This window comes from Citrus clementina, unplaced genomic scaffold, assembly GCF_000493195.1.
Source record: "Citrus clementina cultivar Clemenules unplaced genomic scaffold, Citrus_clementina_v1.0 scaffold_2, whole genome shotgun sequence".
NCBI classification, from domain to species: Eukaryota; Viridiplantae; Streptophyta; class Magnoliopsida; order Sapindales; family Rutaceae; genus Citrus; species Citrus x clementina.
The window spans coordinates 9,066,067-9,088,441 of NW_006262688.1; the positions used below are offsets into that span (position 1 = coordinate 9,066,067).

At 34.6% G+C, this 22,375-nt stretch overlaps 4 protein-coding genes across 5 annotated transcripts; 2 read left to right on the forward strand and 2 right to left on the reverse strand.

Moving 5' to 3' along the window:
* Positions 1-208: 208 nt before the first annotated feature.
* LOC18050976 (bidirectional sugar transporter SWEET6b) lies at positions 209-1,869 on the forward strand. Its single transcript, XM_024191641.1, has 5 exons — positions 209-310; positions 473-509; positions 775-1,156; positions 1,267-1,386; positions 1,507-1,869. The coding sequence occupies exons 1-5, from the start codon at positions 268-270 to the stop codon at positions 1,645-1,647; spliced, it is 723 nt and encodes a 240-aa protein (XP_024047409.1). The 5' UTR covers positions 209-267; the 3' UTR covers positions 1,648-1,869.
* Positions 1,870-3,560: 1,691 nt separating this feature from the next.
* Positions 3,561-7,385, forward strand: LOC18050977 (peptidyl-prolyl cis-trans isomerase CYP38, chloroplastic). Of its 2 annotated transcripts, none has more exons than XM_006446411.2 (7): positions 3,561-4,002; positions 4,103-4,378; positions 4,499-4,698; positions 6,053-6,288; positions 6,479-6,621; positions 6,790-6,861; positions 6,954-7,385. In XM_006446411.2, exons 1-7 carry the CDS (start codon positions 3,844-3,846, stop codon positions 7,179-7,181), a joined length of 1,314 nt encoding a protein of 437 aa, XP_006446474.1. In that variant the 5' UTR covers positions 3,561-3,843; the 3' UTR covers positions 7,182-7,385. The 2 variants fall into 2 exon arrangements, with proteins under 2 accessions (XP_006446474.1, XP_024045864.1); XM_024190096.1 differs by having other exon boundaries at positions 7,054-7,164.
* A 311-nt stretch (positions 7,386-7,696) lies between these two features.
* Positions 7,697-11,803, reverse strand: LOC18050978 (serine/threonine-protein kinase STY13). The gene is made up of 6 exons (XM_006446412.2): positions 11,318-11,803; positions 10,157-10,278; positions 9,720-9,916; positions 9,397-9,571; positions 8,813-8,947; positions 7,697-8,662 (listed from the first exon to the last, which is right to left on the reverse strand). The coding sequence occupies exons 1-6, from the start codon at positions 11,694-11,696 to the stop codon at positions 8,456-8,458; spliced, it is 1,215 nt and encodes a 404-aa protein (XP_006446475.1). The 5' UTR covers positions 11,697-11,803; the 3' UTR covers positions 7,697-8,455.
* A 4,448-nt stretch (positions 11,804-16,251) lies between these two features.
* LOC18050979 (deoxynucleoside triphosphate triphosphohydrolase SAMHD1 homolog) lies at positions 16,252-21,770 on the reverse strand. The gene is made up of 19 exons (XM_006446413.2): positions 21,407-21,770; positions 21,250-21,287; positions 21,093-21,115; positions 20,854-20,960; positions 20,709-20,760; positions 20,546-20,630; positions 19,161-19,251; positions 18,773-18,811; positions 18,525-18,592; positions 18,335-18,397; positions 18,149-18,204; positions 17,996-18,069; positions 17,737-17,829; positions 17,545-17,646; positions 17,294-17,374; positions 17,114-17,205; positions 16,952-16,967; positions 16,695-16,805; positions 16,252-16,605 (listed from the first exon to the last, which is right to left on the reverse strand). The coding sequence occupies exons 1-19, from the start codon at positions 21,536-21,538 to the stop codon at positions 16,504-16,506; spliced, it is 1,425 nt and encodes a 474-aa protein (XP_006446476.2). The 5' UTR covers positions 21,539-21,770; the 3' UTR covers positions 16,252-16,503.
* Between the last annotated feature and the right edge of the window lie 605 nt (positions 21,771-22,375).

Genomic DNA, 22,375 nt, shown 5'->3' on the forward strand with positions numbered 1-22,375 from the left:
CTTGTCCTCTTTGAAATCAATCAACCAGAGAAGATTCTTCAGATTAATCGAAATTAATCGCTTTGATTTTAATTTAATTAAATCAGATAACTAATTACATTTAATTAAGACTTCCTCTCCTACTAAAACTCTCATTACTCAACTCTCTTTACACACATATATATAGCACACTCTCACACAAACTCTCCTCTCTTCATTCTCTCTCTCTCTCTCTCTCTCTCTCTCTCTCTATTGATTGATCGATCGATCTTCTTTGATCCTCCAAAAATGGTTTCAGCTGAGGCTGCTCGTAACATCGTCGGCATCATCGGTAAATACTTTTTTTTTTCTTTTTTTGTTTTGTTTTGTTTTGTTTTCTGTTTTTGCTTTCTTCGTTTCCAAAAACATTTTTGTTAAATGATTAATTAATCAATTTTGTTTTCTGCATTTCCAAAAACAATTTTGTGATTGTTATTATCCTTAATTGGTGCAGGGAATGTGATCTCCTTTGGCCTTTTCCTCTCGCCTACGTAACAAATCTCTCTCTCTCTCTCGCTCTCGCTCTCTTACTCTCTCGTGTCACAAACACAAACGCACCGTTAATTGTTAATTGATTTTAGTTAGTGATTAACCTGCGTGTTAAATATGTGATTAGTTACTGAATTAACTTGTGACTGCTTATGTTACGTGCGTACACTCTTACACGGACTAATAACTAATAATTCATTTTAATAAATTAATTAACAAAGTAATTGTGATTATTTAGCGTAATTAGAAATTGTATAATACATGCAGGCCGACGTTTTGGCGGATCATAAAGAGGAAAGACACGGAGGAGTTTCATCCGTACGCGTACATATGCGCGTGCATGAACTGCATGTTCTGGATCCTGTACGGACTCCCCGTAGTGCATCCGGACAGCACGCTGGTGGTGACGATCAACGGCGTCGGGCTGGCGCTGGAGCTGATCTACTTGTCCATCTTCTGCGTCTACAATCGCCAGAAGAAAGGCAGGAAAATCGTGGCCATCGGGCTCTTGGGGGAAGTCGCTTTCCTAGGCGTTATTGCCGTCATCACCTTCGTGGTGTTCCACAACACTAACACTAGGACTCTCTTTGTCGGGATCATCTGCGATATCTTCAACATTATTATGTACGCTTCGCCTCTCAGCATTTGGGTAAGTATCTCAATTAGTTTTTTTCTTTTTCTTTTTCTTCCTTTTTTAATTTAATTTAATTATTAATCCATGAGCATATGTCGTATGATGATGGTTATCAACAACAACAGCACAAGGTTATTAAGACGAAGAGTGTGGAGTACATGCCATTCTTTCTCTCATTGGCTAACTTTGCTAACGGTGCTGTCTGGACTGCTTATGGTCTCATCAAATTTGACAAATTCATTGTGGTAATTATATTATTTTTTATTGTTTTAATTTTATTAATAAGCAGGCCAGGGTGGTGGTTTTTTGTTTTTGTCTTTCTATTTTAATAATTTAGTTTAATTTAATTTGGTTTATTAATTAAGGTGAGCAATGGGCTTGGGACTGTACTGGGAGCAATACAGCTGATAATATACGGATGCTATTACAAATCAACACCGAAGAAAGGGAGTGGTGATGTTATTAAGCCAAATGAAGTTCAGCTCTCTGGTGCAACCATTGCCTGATGATTCACAAAAAAAAAAAAAATCTGCAGTAAGTTAGCAGTTTTCAAGTGCATGTAGATTCGTTTTTTGGGGTTTTTAATTGCAAGAACAATTCAAATTCAGCGGCATTAGTAAGGAAGTAGTACTACTTAAGACCCATAAGGTTGAGTTGATTAGTTGTTCGGATTTTTTTGTATAGGCCAATTTTTCTTTTTATCAGATAAAAAAGATTTAGTCATCTCTCCCAAGCTTAATTTTGATGATGCTTTGCTTAATTTGTGTGTTTTCAATTTTTTTTTTTTTTTTTTTGGTTTCTATATATCTGGGCCACTAACTTGGGCTTGGTCAAATTAATATTCTATTTTGCACTTCATGTGCATTTTGTAACGCTGGTTTTGGTTGCTGCTAGACAACATTTTCAATTTACACGACTCAGGAACTTCGCTATGTGTAGAATTGGTCAAATTGGTTACTGTTCACTACTATTATTTGCGTAGAAGCACATTTAGGTAACTGGATTCTCTTATTGGTTTATTGGTTTGAGTTAAAACCAGAACTTTTAATCAAATTTTGCGTTGAATTTGATGGTAAATGCATGACACTTCTTTAGCAAGATAAACGTTTAAATTTGTTAACTATTTTTCAGGCCTTAAACAATAAAATTCAGCCAATATCTTACCAGCCCCATGGTTAGGGGCTTAGGGCAACTTTTAGGAGATGGGTCTAGCAAGCCCCACGTATAATGTTTGTATCACCCATTTTCTACAACTCCTCAACGTCAATGTAATGTGGTTAGTTTTTATTCTTGTGTCGAGAACTTCACCATGACATGTTATATGCCCAAATTGACTCTTTTTGTCAAATCTTCTTGTTCTAAATGTCTTATATCACTATCTTTATCTATAGACATCAAGAATAATATTTTTTTTTTTAATTAATAAAGAATACCAATACGTGAACTAAAGAATATGATGCAATAGAGATAAAAAAAAAAGTTGAAAAATCATATAGTATTATTATAAGAAAGCCTCTCCATACTAATATTTTATATAGGAATAACCTCCATATAGTTATAAAAATATCTTATCTAAATTTTGACTAGTTATAAATAAAAATAAACTTTGCATTGTAATAAGTTATAACTTTTAGATTTAATATTAAGAAATTTATCTCCACATAATAATAATTATTTTATATATTACAAAAATATATATGTATTGTTACATTAAATTTTAGGATAGACTAAAATATTTCTCTAAATTTGTTTGGGATAATGATTTATTTTAGAGTTGTTACCAAATTATTGTATAGTATTTATAGAATTTATATTGAAAGAAAAATATTAAAGAAAATATATAAATTTATACAATTAAGATAACTTGTACATTTCGAATGGTACATAACTATATGTACTAGTTTTTTGCAATTGTGTCTATCTCTTTTATCGACATCTACATATTGGATTTAACATTAATTATTAATATAGTACATACTTTACTTCTATATTATCTACACTAAAGATAATTTTAAATCAGTAATTTTGTAACTATGCTTCAATTGAACTATAAACTCTTCATAATAATAAAATTAATTGGTCTCGACATTATGACTATACAAAGATTTTACTATGTAATGTTAAGTAAAAAATTAATTTAATTTTTAAATTAACATTATAATACTGCACGATTTGACAGTTATTTTTATCATAGTTCTGTAACCATCAGAATTCTTTATCATTTTATTTTTACAAAAATTGGAAATTCTATGATTTTAAAATGATGAAATGCCATATGACACGGCCACGTCATTCTTCAATGGAATTAATTACTAAGAAGAACGAATAACCAATAACAAAAAGTGGAAATTACCCAAAAAAAGGCAATATCTCCCAACTTCATTGGACCTCTCTAAGCAAACCATGAAGCCCAGAGGCCATGTCCACAAAATCACAATTCTCGTTATCTTATCCGAAGCGTGGGGACTCTGAACATACAAGATATAACCTTCTAGATTTGCAGCGGCATAAGCTTAGCAGTCGGCACATCCTCTTATTTCTTCCTAGGGACCAAGTAAAACCTTATCTACAAATTTTTCTCACTCTCACTCAACTCCCTCAAAAGACCCAAAAAAAAAAAAGTTTCATATTCTTCGTTCATTTGTTGAAAATCTTGGCACTATATGTGTTTGATACCTCTCAAAACTTGGTAAAATTACACTATGGCGGCCATTATTTCTTGCAACTTCGTTACTCCAAGATTACCCACCAACCGTATTCAAACAACTCACTATAAGTGTAACAACAACAATGGCCGTGTATTGAGCAGGCGCTTGTTGCCCAAATGTTGTGTTAAAAATCATAATCACAACCCATTTCAGGTGACAGATTTTGTATTTTTATTCTTTGTTGTTTGCTTTTGATAATACTTTTGAAAGTTTAAAAGTCTAAATTGAAGTTGTTTTTAATTTTGAGGAGCAGAAATTGAAGGAATGTGCAATTTCAATAGCCTTGGCAGCTGGGTTGATAACTGGAGTGCCTGCAATTGCTGATGCAAATATAAATGCTAATATTAATATGGCAATGCCTGATGTATCTGTGTTGATATCGGGACCACCAATTAAGGACCCCGGTGCATTGCTGAGGTATGCATTGCCTATTGACAATAAAGCTGTGAGGGAAGTACAGAAGCCGCTTGAAGATATTACTGACAGTCTTAAGATTGCTGGTGTCAAAGCACTTGATCCCGTTGAGAGGGTAAGCTTTTGTTTTAATTGATTTCTCTTGAGTTTTGGCTCAAATATGAAAAAGGTTTGATTGAACTGTGAGTTGAAACTTGAAAACCTTGTTTTTGTTTTTGCATGTTGTGGTGTGTAGAATGTGAGGCAGGCTTCGCGGACACTTAAGCAAGGGAAGAGTCTGATTGTCGAGGGACTAGCTGAATCGAAGAAGGAGCATGGGATGGAGTTGCTTCAGAAGCTGGAAGCTGGAATGGATGAGTTGCAACAGATTGTGGAGGATAGGGATAGAGATGCTGTTGCGCCTAAACAAAAGGAGCTGCTCAACTATGTTGGCGGGTGAGAATTACTCTTTCGTTGCGAGTCATTAATATTCCATGCTGTAGATGGGTTTCTTCAATTCTCTTTTATTGGCAGGAAGCATAAACAATCTCAAAATGAGAGTTAGGATGCTGTTTAAATGGTAGGATTTAGGGTGCGAGTGTCTTTATGCTTTAATTATTTATTATTTAGAGTTTGACTTTGGAAACAAATATTTCCTAAAATTTTACAAACCCTAAGATGCATTATCCCATTGTAATGTTCTAAAGATAACTTTGGACACTTAACCTGCAAGAAACTCTAAAGATAAATCAGTTATAAGTTTATGTGAGTCATATTCCAGGTCATAGTTCATTAATTTATGTTCTAATATCTCATCTCAACTAACAGCTAGAAAAGTGTTATCTTTATAAATCAATGGGTTCCTGCTGTCTTTTCTTTTCCCTTCTTTGTAGAGGAAGACTATTGTAATCTGCTTAAGAAGGGAAACAGCAGGGCGATATTTCAATATAAAGCAGAGGTTCGAATACAGAACAACTTGAATGTTTGTGCATCTAAGATCCTATTTTTTTGGAGTATCATTTGTTCCTGATCTATAATGTTTTGAGATTTTGAGCTCTAGAAACTGTAATTCCTAAATTATATGGGTAATCAAAATTGAGTAGGAGGCCAAGCATTAAGTCTTGGCTGCCATTCACTTATTAAGACCAAGAGTGCCCTCAATAAGAATTCATTGTCTTGATTTAAAGATTGTCAATGACATAATGCTTTCCACAATGCTCTTGCTGCGGTATAACTGCCGCATTCTTGTCATTATAGATTCCCGAATGCTCTTTGGATTTCTATTTAAATTCAGAATTGCCTGTTGTTCTTCCACCCATGGATTGATCATCCCCATCTCTTCAAAAGGATTGATGTACCCACCCCAATTACATAAGTCCATTTCAATAATTGAATATCCATACTCTTCTCCGAGTGCTAAAGTTCAGCTTACCTTTATAAAGTGGTTCAATAAGTTATTTTCGGTTAGTGTATTAGACCAAAGTTGGTTCTTTGGCTTTGTTCCTTACTTGAAAGGGCATTAGTTTGCAGCCTGGGATTTCCGGACAATCGAACTATGTTGTGGCCCTTTGTACCAACTAATGTTCATTACAGTTAAGGAAATGCTAAACTAACAATGTCATGTCATAGAGGTCTTTACAAAGAAATGGATTAGTAATGACAAATCTCCCTTCCACAAGAACTGTATCCTACCTTCAACATGAAATTGGGAAGGACTTATAGAAGTTCATCCTACTAAAATAAACTATTCTCATATAGACGTTGTCATTGACTGCAGCTGAGATCTTCCTGGGGCATTGGGTTTCTGCAGTGTTGAAGAGGATATGGTGGATGGCTTCCCATATGAAGTGCCAGAAGAATACCAAAGTATGCCTCTGTTGAAGGGGAGAGCAACTGTTGATATGAAGGTCAAAGTCAAGGACAATCCTAATGTAGATGAGTGTGTGTTCCGAATAGTTCTTGATGGATACAATGCTCCGGTAACTGCGGGAAATTTTGTTGATTTGGTGCAGAGGCACTTTTATGATGGCATGGAAATCCAAAGAGGTACTGAAGTTTGTGTCATTTCTGCTGTTGGAATATTTCTTTGTTTTTCCCTCTGTTTTAGTCATTACGGCTACTGTAGGTTTAAGTGGTTTACCAGTTGCTTTAAGACAAAAGATTCTGCCCAAAGTTGCAAGTGTTCTTACTTGTGTACATGATTATAATACTTGGGCACCCTTGATTTTTGCTGCAGCGGATGGCTTTGTCGTTCAAACAGGCGATCCTGAAGGTCCTGCTGAGGGTTTTATTGATCCTAGTACAGAAAAAACCCGGACAATACCATTGGAAATCATGGTGGAAGGGGAGAAGTCACCTTTTTATGGAGCTACTTTGGAGGTAAGTTTCTAAAAGTTTCTCTTCATCAATGTGCTTTGCCAAAAATTCGTCTTTTGACCAGTCTTCTGATGTCTTTTTCATAATTTTCCAATTAGCAACTTCTCTTTACACATTTAGCACTTGTGTTTGCTTTGTCATTTTGAAATTTGATACAATGTTTTTGGACAGGAGCTTGGTCTCTACAAGGCTCAAACAAAGCTTCCATTTAATGCTTTTGGAACGATGGCGATGGCTAGAGATGTGAGTATGGGAATTTAACACTACTTTTCTGCACATACATGATTCTTAAAATTAAAGCTGATTAGAAGTTTCCTGAATTTTATGCTTGTCAGGAGTTTGAGGATAACTCTGGTTCAAGCCAGGTATTCTGGCTTCTAAAAGAAAGTGAATTAACTCCTAGTAATGCCAATATTTTGGATGGCCGATATGCAGTGTTTGGTTATGTGACGGAAAATGAAGGTCTTTTGGCGGATGTCAAGGTTGGTGACGTGATTCAATCAATTCAAGTAGTGTCCGGCCTGGAAAATCTTGTCAACCCAAGCTACAAGATTGCTGCTTAGACCTTTCAATCATCGGTTCTTGATTATGGGTGACACTAATGACAAATTAATCGATCTAAAGCCGATTACTTTATATTTGGTTTCAAACTATGAATTTGTTATTTGTTCAATAACTCTCCATTTTTTTTTCCTTTCGAGAGAATTGTAGTAATCAAAACGACGGTGCATTCTTTTGAACGTTACTAGTGTGACCCCTGAATTTGTTACCAAACTAGTTTTATAGCTTTGACTTAATAAGATTTGCATTAAATGAAAATTCCCTTTGATAGCATTGGACATGTTATTGACACAGAAGATTGTAGAGTGAATGATACGGAGAGATCCATAATTCATGGTTGCTTGCTTGCTTTAGAAAAGTACGTAGTCTTGAATAAACTTGTCCTGGAAAATGATATCATAAGCATGCTATTCAGCAGCTGAGTTATCACAGATTCTACAAATGACAGAATTATCGTATTCTGTAGTAATACCAGAATTCTAGGATGATCCCTGGAGAAAAGGCTAATAAATTTAACTAAAGTGATGGTTGGTTCACTCTGCAAGGAATTTTGAAGAAACACTTGAAAAATCGGTAGCTTAATTTGACATTTCTTACATATAACAGTGGGTTTGACTAATAATTCTCCGTAGTCACTGTCATATGATCAGAAAAACAACAAAATTTATTGAAATTCGAATATCTGACAATACTTAAAGTTGTGGAATATGGTATCCTTAGGTACCATTATTGGACTCACCATCAATTAGAGGGTACGATTGTTGGACTCACCACTATAGCCTGTAGGTAAGAAATGTCAAATTAAACCATGGATTTTTCAAAATTTTGCTTCTTCCAAACTCTATAAAAGAGTGAACCAGTCATCACTTGTAAAAATTATTAGCCTTTTCTCCGAGGATCATCCGATTTTCTTGCTAACAAATTTTGTTACTCTACCAATCTCGTCATTGAGCAGAGGTGTACAGTCAGTTAACTGATCCATTACCATATCAATTGGTAATCTAAGCTCATTATAGAAATTGTCAAGCTAATCCATGCCGTAACTGTTTTCTTAGAAGGACAAGAAAAAGGAACGAAAACCTTTACAGAATACATCACCTAACAGAAGCAAATACCGCCAGATTTCCTCCTCCTAGCCTACAGCCTCCACATTTTTTTTTTTTGTGCCATCAGCTCTTAGATCCCTTTCTTTCAATTGAATTAAATACAACTTGGGTATCAGAACTTGGTTTGTATCGCAAACACATCCTTGCTTTAACTCTAGGGGCAACTCCTTTCAGGGTCCTCGATATTTGCGGAAACATGAACAACCCTGGGGCTGATCAACCGGGATCATGCCTCCACCCTTGGATGTGTCAATGGCCTCTAACATGGCTACAACCTCATCCATCTCAGGACGTTTGTCAGGGTTGGCATCCCAGCATCGCTTCATCACATTTGCAAGAGAGCTTGGGCAGCATCGGGGTATCTCTGGCCTCAAATTCTGCAGTTTTACATATGTATGTTAGAATTGCCCTTCAGCAAAATCTTAGAAATGGCTGTGATATGATTATCAAGAGCATATTGTAAATAAACTATAGCAATATTATCAAGAAGTACTCCCATCTGTAGTTAAAGGTTTCATTTAATCTACCTGGCGGACAACAGCTGATGTCACTTCCGAAAAACTGAGGTCAGGATAGGGCATGTCACAGCAGTATATCTCCCACAAGCAGATACCGAAACTGTATACATCGCACTTTCTATTGTATGCACTGCCATTGAGAACCTGTCCCATTTCAAAAGTCATTGTTAATAAGTTAGACACAGATTGTTTAGGATTTTAAAGAACCATGCACGGTGAAGCCAATCACTGATGCAAAGGCAAATTGTTTCCAAAAACTGTATCCATAAGTGCTTAAATTTTAAAGAGAACATCATCTTTTATAATGTGATTGGAACAGCCTTTAAGTAACATAAGAGTGACATATCTTTTCCAAGGATATCAAATACCACTGGGAAAGCACAAGTCATGTGTTGCAGGGTTGATCAATGCTAAGAAATGAAGTTTTATCTAACACCTAACAAGGTGAATAGCATCCACACTCTTCAAATGCACTAATAACAGGGCCCCTTGAATTCATTGATTTACCTATTTACCCTCACAATGATCATAGGCGTGCAAGAGAGAGAGTAAGACTATTGCAGAGTTCAAATTCAAGATACTCAGCTGAATACCTCTGGGGCCATGTAACCAAGTGTTCCAGTCTCCCCAGTCATATCATGAGGATTTGAAGCTTCGAGGCGAGCAACCCCAAAATCAGCTATCTTCACTGTACGGGTCTTGTCCAGTAGCATGTTTTCTGTTTTAACATCTCTGTGGACGATTTTCTTGGACTGAAGATAGCTTAACCTATGAATTGGAGAAGCGAGCTTAAATAATCTAAATTACAGATTACTTTCATATGCAAAATGCAAACCTGTTGCAGTTTCAAATGTGACAGATTTGAAGAACAGATGAGATAAGCATTCATTATACAGATAAGGCATGAGAAGTTTACCCTCGTGCAAGATCCAGTGCCAGCTGAATAACTACTTTGAAAGCTAGCTTCCTTCTCCGGTTCTTAATGAGGTAAGACTTCAGTGCACCCCCATGGCAGTATTCAACAACAACACAGCAAAAATTGCTTGGCATGCCTATGTGACCATTGTCCGTTTGTATGTTTAGCTCTGACGTACCCATGGTCGCCCCTATAAACTGCACAAAAAGTTTAACATGTATGATTGAAGATAAGTTTCATTGAACATCTGGAAATCTGTAAAGAGACTCCCAATTTAAAAACGTTTGGGTGTGACACACTAATTGGAGCATTGACCCTTTTACAGGTCATTGTCTTTCAATGCGGTGCAATATCTAAGTGGGGTTCTGACACAATTGACATTGTTCCAAGATATCACATTACCTCTGCTACTGTTTCATTGGGATGACAAATGTTACCTTGGTTACATTAGGATGATCTAGCTTGTGCCAAACAGCAACCTCTTGGGTAAAAGCTGCTCGAAGAGAAGCTATTTCGGCCTCGGACCTGTGGCTCTCTTCCCCCCAGTCAAGAAGTTTAACTGAGCTTAAGAAAGGAAGTAAAGTTAAAAGTTTCCGAAGGATGAAAAGAAGATGCGTGATTCACTTTGAATTTATAAACCATTTAGTTGCGTTAGGGAGAAAAGGGCCTCATAAATTGATAAGTAAAGCAGCTGCACATCATAAAAGAATTTTAGTGAATCAAAATCTAAATTATAATCAAATACGAAAATAGTCAGTAGAAAAAAAAAATAGTTGCAGCTTATAACTAGAGATTATTGCCATCACTAGATTCATTTAGCTGCCAGAAAATAATAGATGACATGAGCACCATTTGGCAATAGAACATGCAAGTGTATAAAATCTTTTGGTGCTTTAATTATTTAGCTTTTTATTCTGAAAAGGTGAGGCAAAAAATTAATGTGAATCAACAATAACGTAAGACACATGAAAGTTCAAGAAAAAGAACATAACAACAATATTGAGGTTACCATACAGCTAACTGCCAACTCAACCAGTCTCGTGATTCACGGATGGATTTTGAAAGTTTTAGATCTATAAAGGTCTATCACAAGAAGTTATTTGCTAAAAGAAAATAAAGAGTTTCCATCCATTTGGCCATGGAAAAATCCAATTTTTTTTTGTTAATAAAAAAAAAGGAAATCCCACTTAGATATTGGGCATAGCAGTGGAAAATTAATCTCATTGTCCCAGTCCACATGCAACTGAAAATCCAAGATTTGTTTCCCCTCAATCTTTGGCGAGGAAATGGTCCAATTGAGCAATATTGAAACAGCAATTGAAGCAGCAAAATCCCTTAATATGGTATGCAACACAAACAAAGCCATCAGAATAAAACTATGCCAGCACTAATTTACAATAAAAAAACCAAACAAGAAACATCTTAATTCATAGAAACTCAAGTCTGGTACAATCAAGCAAGCATAAGTGGAAAGTTATGAGCCCAAAAACAACTCAAAAGTTATAACTTAAACTGTTACCAATGATACCACATGCATGAGTGGAATATTATATATATGAACAAAATTCTCAAAAATGGGTAAATGAACGAATACTTACCAGCAACGTCTTGGCCATCATAAATGCCACGGTGAACAGTGCCAAAAGTGCCACGAGCAATGGCACCTTTGATGATGAGCTTAGCAGGATCAATCTCCCATTCTTGCCTCCTGACAGAAGAACTGGTAGTACTGCTACTGCGGCTGCGGGTGTAAATGGGTCTCGGTAGATGTTGGTGGTGGGGGTGGTGGCCGCCTTGGACCCCATGAAGATGGTGATGGTGATCTTCAGCTAAATTATCTTCATGTTCTTTCCTGTTCTTGTTCTTCTCCATAGTCCATGCTCTACTTAGATGCCTCTGTAGTTGCTCATCCAAGCTCTTCAGATCTATCTGATCTGCTCTCACATACCCACCTCCAGTTTCACTCTTCTCCTTCATTTCAAGTGTTCTCTAAGCTAACAAAACAAAAACACACTCTCACACTCACTCTCTTCTTCTGATCAAACAAGTTTGTTAAGCCAAGGACAAAACGCACCAACAGTGTAACTGCTTATATACATATAATAATAATAATAATAACAATAATAATGGTATGCATACACATATATAAATTCTTTATGTAACTTGTGGGCAGCATACAGACTACATAATAAAATTTATAAATATACACATATATAAATTCTTAATGCAATAACTAGAAGCCATGTGGGCACATGGATTTTTCCTGAACACGACGTCTGTTTTCTGACCCACCTCGGTCTGTTCTTCTCATCACAACCTCTTCTTTTATTTTCTTTAATAAATTCATTCATGGTGTCTTTCTCTTTCTGTCTCGTGGGTTGTTGTTTGTTATTTTATGGGATTCACGGTCAATGTACCTTTTTATTATTATTATTGTTATTATTTTTCTTTTTTCTGTGTAACCTTTCTCTTTCAATGCTACTGTAGTCCATCGATACCGTGGAAACCGGAGACAGTTACATGGAAGTTGCAAATGATACTTTCTTTTTTTTTTCTTCAGTTATACATTATTTTAAACTAATAGTGATCTAGTTTACTCACAAGTAATTTAAATTAAAAAAAAAAGTCAAGTCTTTATAGTTTCAACCGGCATTCAAATTGCTAAGCATTCAAAGATATGTTTCCGTACATAAATTCAGTTTATTTATCTATAAATTCATATTTATTTCATTGCGGTTAGAAACTCAGTTTTTACGGACACCCATAAGGTTCTACGATGGATGTTAATGAGATTTTGATAAAAATTTATGAGTGCAGGTAAAAGTTAACCTTAAAAAAATGATTTTGGAATTAACTCATAAAATTTCTCTTTTAGTTGAAGTAAATAATTTGTTATATGAGTTTTATCGTTTTAGTAATCCTATCCAACTCGAATCTAAATTAGTCGGAACTCAATATAATATTTAAATATCAAATAATTTAATATACTAAAAATTAATTTGTCATGTCTATAAATAAGGTGAAGGGAGTTTACGGGATTCAAAATGATTGAGTGGTGAGTGATGGGAGCGAGGAGAGCACTGTTGGGACTTATGAGTTCACAAATGTTTTTGCCATTTATGGGAAGTTCAATTCAGTTACATGACTGCGTAGTTTAATCTAATCAATAAACAGGCGTAAAAGCAGAAGCAGGAAGCAAAAAGCAAATCTACCTGCAATAAAGAAGCATATGGTTGATGTGAGGAAATATTGTACTTTGGGATATTATTATTTTATTATTATTATTTTTTATAATTACTTTTTACCACTTGATGTTTCTATTTTTATTATTTTACCTCGAATTTTTTTGTTAACTTTAACTATATGGTAGTATAATAATAAAAACTAAAACATTAAGTGAAAAAAATAATTGTCAAAAAATTTTGATAATAAAGTGATATGTATGATGCTAATGGGATTGTAGCCCATTGATAACTCATGCATTCAGTAATTTTGGGCACATGAGTTTGACTCCCAATAATTGTTGTGACTCAACTTCCTTTGATAGTAGTATATTTGACTTCCCGTTTTAGGGATAGAATATATTTATCTCTTATATTAAAGTAAGGGTGTCGATTGATATCTGATTATAAAAATATTAGTAGAGTTCTGATTGTAATATATCAGTATATATATATATAAATAAAGTGATATGTCTGATGACATCAGGCGTCTGTATTTTTAAGGGTACTTTGCTCTTACTTAAAAGAAATTTATTGTTGTTTTTTAAATTAAAACAAATAAAAGTAAAAACAAAATTAAAAGCCTTTCCTTCTTTCTTCTACTCTATCCTTAAATAGAACCCAATAAATAACAAAAGCAACACGGAAGCAGTTTTTTTGGCCTTGACTGTTGATGCCATTGTTGTGGAAATATCGGAAAGGGCGTGTTAATTTTTGCGTAAATCATCAACATCTTTTTTACTAAATATAAAGTGAGGAATTTATGATTAAGGGGCATCCATGCCTATGTTCTAATATGAATAATAAACAACAAGGGATTAAATAGTATTTTAATTAATAATTTCATATAAATTGAGAATGAAAAAATAAATAATTTTACCCTTCAAAAGTCTAGTTGTGCCTATTTTCAAATGCTATATCATTTGATAATAAATGAAAAGACTTTAGCCATCAGTAGGTAAATCTGAAATTTATTAAAGTTCAACCAAGAAATTCATAATCAAAATATACTCCAATAATACCCCAAGAGACTCATCAAACTCTCGATTTTAACAAGAATGCAGTCACTACTCAATCAAAAAGTTATTCTTGATTCAAATTTATAACTTTTGAGGGAACAAATAGGAAAACTTTTACGAATGAAAAGTTAGGGGATCATTTTATAGACTTAATACGTAGAGACCAATAATAGATTAATAGAAAAAGAAATGGATCCTCTGCCTCCCACCTTACTAGCACTTGAGCGTACAACTAAATTATTGTTTCATCACTACTGCCAACCGCCCGGTGGCCACCAATACATATACAGCCTGTCTCTATGCATGGGTTTTTTCTTTTTCCAACGAAGAAGAAAATTGTCTATAAATTCCTTAGAAATATGATTGTATGGTTTGATTGTAAATTGCACGATGAAAAGGATAGAAATATGATTGTATGGTTTGATTGTAAATTGCACGATGAAAAGGATTTTTAGATTCTTTTGAGAAAAATATGTATATATCTCAACCGATATTGTGGCACTTATATCTGTCAAGTACTAATCTTAGTTATCTCTCAACAACTAATACAATAAATATCACATTAAGTAACCGGAAATGCTAACAAGGAGTGGAGTTCGGTTCCTTATAATAACATTAATAAGGAAATCGTAAACATAAGAGGGGATCCGGATGTTGAGTTTGTAGAGGCAGAAGAATGAACCAAATTTGGTATTATATTCAAGTTGCAAAGATGGTAGGGTTTCATTTCAATCATTGGGTCTGAGATAACGTCAAAAGATATTGTGGGTGATCCCCGATATGCAACTGCTAAAAACCAAAGTAATGAAAATTATTATTCTCAAGAATTGAGTAACGCTGGATATAGATGGCCTCCACATAAATTAGTGATAGTGAAATATAACGTCAAAAATGTCATACCGACAGATCATTTAAATTCAAGCATGTACAGGAGCCTCTATACTATCTCTTCTGCGAGCCGTCGTTAAATTGACTTTTGTTAATTAATTACACTACTATTAAGTATGAGCTGGGATCGTCTCCTGAGCTTATAAAAAATTAAGTCATGGACTTTAAGAGAAGTACGAAGCAGCATACTGTGCAATTTAACTGAAAAAAGGGGCAAAAGGGGACCTTATCTTATCTTGTTATCGAAGTGATGCGTTTGTCTTGTCCTGCTTTTGGTTTGCTACTCTACTCTCCATAGACTAGACTAGTACCAATTCTACAAACACCATGCATGCACGTGAAGCATCAACTTTTTGACTTCATCACATATCAAAAGAAGAGGTCATCATTTTGTATCGAGACTTGAATTCACGGAGCAACCCCCAACACAACTCACTTCTACTCTTTCCATTCATAATAAAATTCATTGTTGTGAATTGTGTTCTGCCGACCCATTTTTGCCCCGTGATTATATCCTTTCACAATATGACTTTCCTTCAACACCTTTATCCAATTGATTCCAAGGCATACAGAAAATGATATGGGAAATTGGATTATTGTACACAATTTTTGTTTTTTTTTTTGGCCCCTCATAAAAACAGCCCCTATGGGCTATGGGTATGCATGCTGTGCTCCTAATATATATATACCCTAATTGGTGCCCGAACAAGCAACGGCAAAACGGCGTTATTTGTGAGTTTGTTGGCACACTAGGTTTTGCATAACGATTGAACAATTTTTTTTGCCCCAAAGCCTCCCCGGCATTTTCTCCGTTCCAGAGTCCAGACTTGTGATCTCGCAAGTGCTTAGATATAAGACTTCTCTTGTCATGAGACTCATGACTAAGCTACATCATCGGCTAACTAGAATCTGACTTGGACAAATCTCGCTTCAGAAGATAAAGGGTAGGGAAACGAACTATGATAGGAGAAATTGGATAAATGGATGTTCGTTTATTTTTTTATTATATTTTGCCTTGAAAGTGGTGTTGAACAAATCCGGCCGAGAAAAAGTCAAGCTAATTCGTACGGGGAGAAATTGTAAAGAGATTGATCAAAACATGACTCATTAGCTTTATTGATACCATTCGAGCTTATAGATTGGCTGTGCTTTTCTGTTAATAATGTTCGTGGCAATTCTTTCCATGTGTATGCAAGGTCCAGTCAATATGTATCGATTCATAAACAACATAATGTTCGTCGTCAGAATAAAATCTCAAATAATGTTTCATCACCAGCTGCAAGAAACTCAACAGGAAATCAAATACTTACCACAGCTTCATCCAGGAATTCACCTGATGAAAAGCAGGCTTCAATCTTTTCGAGGGAGAGCACTGGCATAATTGAAACCGAAACCAACAGAATACAGAAAGCAATACTGGGTTCAAATACTCAACGAATTGACAGACACCAAATGCCCATCAACTATACAAACTGATTTTACGTGGTGGAATTAAGGGTAAGTAGAAACAGCGTGTGAAAAAGCATTTACAACTCATGCTTCTTTGTGGTGTGTGATATCCGAAATGTATTGATTTGCTGACTGGCAACTATATATAATTAAATATATTATTTGGCTGGATGTCAACCAAGAAAGACAATCTACAAGATGGTCACCTCATAAGCGCCTTTTCTTCTTCACTGGAGTTTCATGTACTTGTGCTTTGATCCCATACGTTTTTAACTGAAAGTTTTCAAAAGCCTCAGAGATTGCTCCCACCTGTTTCACAGAAATATTTGCAATCACTGGAACAGAAAGGCGTAGAAAAAACAATAAGATCAAACCACCAAAACATTGAAATTACACACCAGCTCAGGTTTTTTGGAGTACACCCTCACTATCATGTCCTGATAACATGTAGGCAACAAGTGACTAATGCGATTATCAGGTATAGGGAATTTTTCCTTGCTTTCATAATCCTGAAAAGAAATGAAGCTGTAGAAAGTTGTACACTGAAATGTGGAACCTACAGGAAGTCTAGAAGAACTGATACCGAAAAATGATAAAAAAAAAAAAATTAGGAATTAGTTGCAAGGATTTAGCCTGTCAAAATAGATTTTATTACCTTGAAAAAGTTAATGCTGGAAGCAAACATGATCCCGGAAAGAAAAGAAAAGAAAAGAAAAGAAAAAAAAGATAATAAAAAGAAATATTAGTGGTTGCAGTGAAAAGTGAAAATTGTAGGATAGAAAAAGAAATAGAAATGCCTCTGTTTTTCTTCAAATACCTTTCCAGAGGATTATGCCTTCCACGAGCCAAATCAATCCTCACATTGCTAACAGCAACATCCTCTTCTTTTAATATTGCTCCACCATTTTTCTGTGAAGTGAATAAATAATTATTAGAAACTTTGATTTACTTCATTTGCAAAGAACATATGAATAAATATCTGTGCATAAATGTTTACCTGGGAACAAACAATATCTTGCGGGGTAACATCTTTGAAATGTTCTAGATTCTCTTTTGGAACAGTGTACTCATTACAAAACTGCCACAATTTTCACCTTAATCTTAGTAAGATATAACTTCAAAATAACAAGTTATTTAACATAAAGCACGTTATCAGAATAGAAAAGAGATGCATAAAGGTGCTATGCCTCCGTCTGATAATTCACATCAGAGCAAAACAGGAGAAGTCAATCAGCAAAGCTTCGCTACCTGATACAAATTCCTCCTTCGGATCCGCAAAATCAAATCCCTAGATTCCTTGAGTTCTTGGTTTGGAGCTATCTCAATAGTTTTGATTATTGAGTCATCCAACTGAATTTCCAAGAACCATAATTAGCATAGAATTTTATACATCAGGACAAAAAATCTGTAAATATCAAACATACTAAACAGCTTTTGAACCTTCCAGTAATCCGAAGGATCTTCAATGGACGACGAAATTTCTAGAAAATCATTTGCTTTCAACAAGGCATCCACAACCATAAGCTCGATCGCCTGCAATAGAAAAACAGTCAGATTAGGGAACTGCAGACTACCATAAAAGCAGAGAGATCATTGAAAAGTAATATGAGAAAGAACAAATAATATATAGGAGGCATGAACAACAGAACATGCTGACAGAGATCATCTATGATATAGAATAAATAATTCCATTTCGTACCTTTACTTTTGGATGTGTATATATTGTTCTATACAGATCCGCGCGAGTGTAAAATAACTTGTGGACAGTTAGATCTGGCAAAAACCCATAAATTGGCAAGAATAATAAAAGTAAATACAGCTGCAATAATGGACTTAAATTAAATATACTAACACTCTTTGGCACGATAGCAAATCTCATCATCCAAAACCCGCATAGTCTCCATCAACCTGGCAAGAAATGAAAATTGACGCTAAACATGTTTTCTTTCTTTTATTATTATTATTACTATTATATCACTACAAAAATAGTATCAGGCACCAATAACAAACCAAAGCATCTAGAAAATTTAACTCTGACCTCTGAAACTCAAAGTTGCATCCTAGGCCACAAGCTCGGGAGTCCCGGACAATATAATCAAACCTACATAAATATATCCCCAGGGCATTATTCTCACAACAAAATGGTATACAATGGCACAAATTTGAAACTTACAATTAAACAGAAAGGGTTTATATAATCAGTAATCAGTTGAATCAATAAGACTCACTTATCCACATCAATGCCATTTCGACCATTTGCAACAATATCATACAAGAAATGCTTCTCCCGTGTGCCCTACCAATGAAGGCTACTATAAAGATTGACAAATATAACAAATAACCATAAACTAATAACTTAAGAAGAGCGTGAAACTAGATGTACAAGCACGACAAATTTTCCAAGAGAGAAACAATAATGAGAACCAGATATCAATAAAAATAGGCTAATACAATGGAATTTCTGAAAGGATCTTACTTTTGGGAGTGTGAGCTCAGAACTAGCAACTATCATCTCCTGTTACAAGCAATAAATGTTCGAATGAATATAAATCTGAGAAAAATTCATTTATGGAACAACAAGAGCCAGTGCTAATAATACTGAAACAATGTGAGATTGACATTCAATGGAGGATACACACACACACACACAGAGTGTAAAGTTTAATATAAAACTTCTATTTATCTATCCCTGTTGAAACTTCTGTTTCAAATTTCAACCGTAAGTTCAACTGCAAGAGAGAATTTCCAATCACATAAAATTGTTGCGGACATTACTCACTCACTCAATGCCTTAAATAATAAAAATCCAGTCATGGTTCTAACAGAATTTGGAAAACGGAGGATTTCTAGTAAGTTCAACTTACCTTTACTTTCTTAATCATTTCAAAGTCAAGATCAATATGGTGCTCGTCAACGATATGATCAACCATCTTCAATGACATCTGCTCATGAGACCTAAGAGGAAAAATTATCACATAAAGCACAAAAGAATTCTGTTAAAAGCAGTTGGGCGAGGGGAGAAGGAGAAAATAAAAACTCTTGAAAGCATGAACTTGGACTTCACTATATCTCATGAAGAAGGAAATGCAAGCATGATAAGCGTAATGAAGAGGAGAAGCAATATTCCCATTGAAGAACAAGCATCAGAGTAAGGGGAGATGCAATCCTAAAGCATCCTTAGTATACCACTATCCAATCATATGCATTACACACAGGGATAGCCTATGCAAGCTCCCCGAAGCAGACAACCGTTCTTAACAGAATTATCTTTAGAGATTTGAGAAAATGAAAAAGCAAAAACTCATGATTCAACTTCCCAGAACAAAGTTCAATCAAACCTCTATTTAAAACTAGACATTCAAATTGCAACTTGACTCCAAATCAGATTAACAAGCTTCACTGTGCATATTTTCTAGCTTACTAACATTTAAAAGGAAGCTGAAGTTAATTCTTCAAATAAGTATGCAAACACACACAAACAAAACCAAAGGAATACTACCATTAGTTCTTAAAGCTTTTTGGTAAAAGAAAACACAGCCTATCTGAATATATTGTGCGTGTAGTATGTAATTGTGCGACTCAAAAGTAACAAAAAACTAGGTGGCTGAAGAAGAGAGATACGAATAACGCTAGGGATCCGAACATTTGAGACCAATTTGAGTCTCAACTAATATGCCATTCATTTAGTGGATTGTAGAATATTAATTTTATCAATTGTGAAATTCACTTTCCAATAGATGAATGCCACATAACACTTGGGATTCAAGTTGGGACTTAATTGTTGGGATCCCAATCATTACTAGAGAGATATAGGGTTGTTATCAGATCAGAGAAACCACGATTCAAACTTGCCTTTAACTCCCATATTAGTGGCACTTAAAATTTTAAGTTCATACTACTTTTCTGTACCCTCGAAATTGAAGCTGTGGAAGGACCGGAAACTCATCTGCCAATGCACACTCTGACAGATAATTTGAAAAATTAAAAGAGGAAGAAAAAGAGAGAGGGAATTCAAGCATAACATACAATGCTCACTGACAGAAAAACACATATGAGATCACTACTTTGATCAATTACTTGGGAACTTGCTTGAAATAAAAATTAAAAATAAAACATTGGATTTCCGAGCAAAAACATACATCATCCAATTGAACTCCAATGTCCTCATCACAAGTAAAATTAAAAAAATAAATAAATAAATAAATAAAGGAAGGATAAATGCATCCCACTAGCATAATGCATTGCGTACCATTTGCAGCCACTAACAACACGGGGGAGAAACTCGCGTTCAAACAAGTGACTGAAAGGCCCATGGCCGACATCATGTAGCAGTCCTACAGATGTGATAAAGGAAAGCAGATAAGGAATCGGTCGATATGCAATGGAAAATCATGGGGAACACAATCAATTACCTGCGAGTTTCACAGTTTGGATGTCAAAGTTATCAATACCAAGTTCCAAACCCTACAATGATTGGAGCATTTACATGAAACATGTCGAAATATTGAACAAAATAAGACTTCAAGTAATCAAAAAACACAGAGAATGTTTCTGTACTTGGTTCTGTTTGAGCTTTTGAATAGCTGCACCGGCAAGCCAGTACACCCCAAGAGAGTGTTCAAACCTAGAATGCACTGCCCCCGGATAAACCAAATGCGTCACACCTGAAACACTCGAAAATAAAATTGTCTTGTTATTATTAAAAAATAAAATTACATGTTCATATTTTTACGAAATCTACTATATACCACCATTCACACCTATGGCTTCCCTTTTTTTTCCCCTAGGAAACTTACCAAGTTGTTTAAGGTCACGTAGCCTGTAATATGAAAAGCAAATTTGATCATTAACTACATAAAATAATTGTAAAAGCCACTGCAAATAACTGAATAATTCAAAAAAAATATTTTTTTAAAAACAAAATATAAAAGTAAAATGAAAGAGTCAGCTTGCCTCTGAAACTGCTCAGTGTCAATAAACTTCAAAGCGAGCTGGAACAATACAAGACGATACAATAACAAAGAATCATAATTTCTTCACTCACATTCACAGAATGTTTGTGGCCAAAATTGCTTAATATAAGAAAAAAAATATAATAGAAATTACGGACGGGGTCGAGATAAATGTTGCCGTGAACATTGTCGTGAACGTTTTTAGAGAATCTGATCAGTTGTTCTTGCGACGAAGCAAAGTTGGCGTGGACCGGAGGGAACGAGAGCTCTTCGTTAAAGAAAGCGCCCATTGCATCAGTGCCAACGTCAGCGTCAGCAGACCAACCAGCTCTCAGTATCGGCTTCTGCTGCTACAGCTCTGTTCTTAGGTTTTGTTTTTGCGGTTGATTTTAGTTGTCACGTTGTCGATTCGATCATTCGCTGGGAATTAAAAAATAAAATTATCGAGAGAGAGAGATGAATTAGCGTTAGGATAATCGTTACCTCCTTTTTTTTAAAAAAAAATTATTATTGTATGTTCGTTTAAAGCCACCCTATCAAAAGAAATCAATGATTTAATTTAATAAGGACGTGATTAGGACTAGCATAGTGCTATTTGTTTATTAAAATTTATTTAAATAGTGTTATATATTTTAAAATTTTTATTTTAAAAAATCATTTAAAATAATATGATATTTATCAATTGATTGATAAAGATAATATAATTAATTTACTTGAATTTTTGTAAAAGATTACTAATTGATCAATAAATAATATATCATTTAGGATGAAATTTAAAATTTTTTAAATATTTCAAATTGTTTAGAACACCTTGATTTTAATAAAAAATTACTAATAATATGCCAATCATGTAAATTATTACTAAAAATAATTTATTAAAAATTAAAATTATATAATTACTTTTAATATCCATACATAACACTCATTAGTTAATGTATAACTCTTTTTTTTTTAACCCTAAAACTTTTATGTCCAATATCTTAATTAATATTCAAATGAGTAATGTGGAAATTAATATTATAAAAAAAAATTAACTACAAAATATGTGTGATACTTTCTTCTTAAAAATAAAATAAAATAAAATCACATTAAATAGTCATTTTTTTAAATATTGACTTTCGACCCTT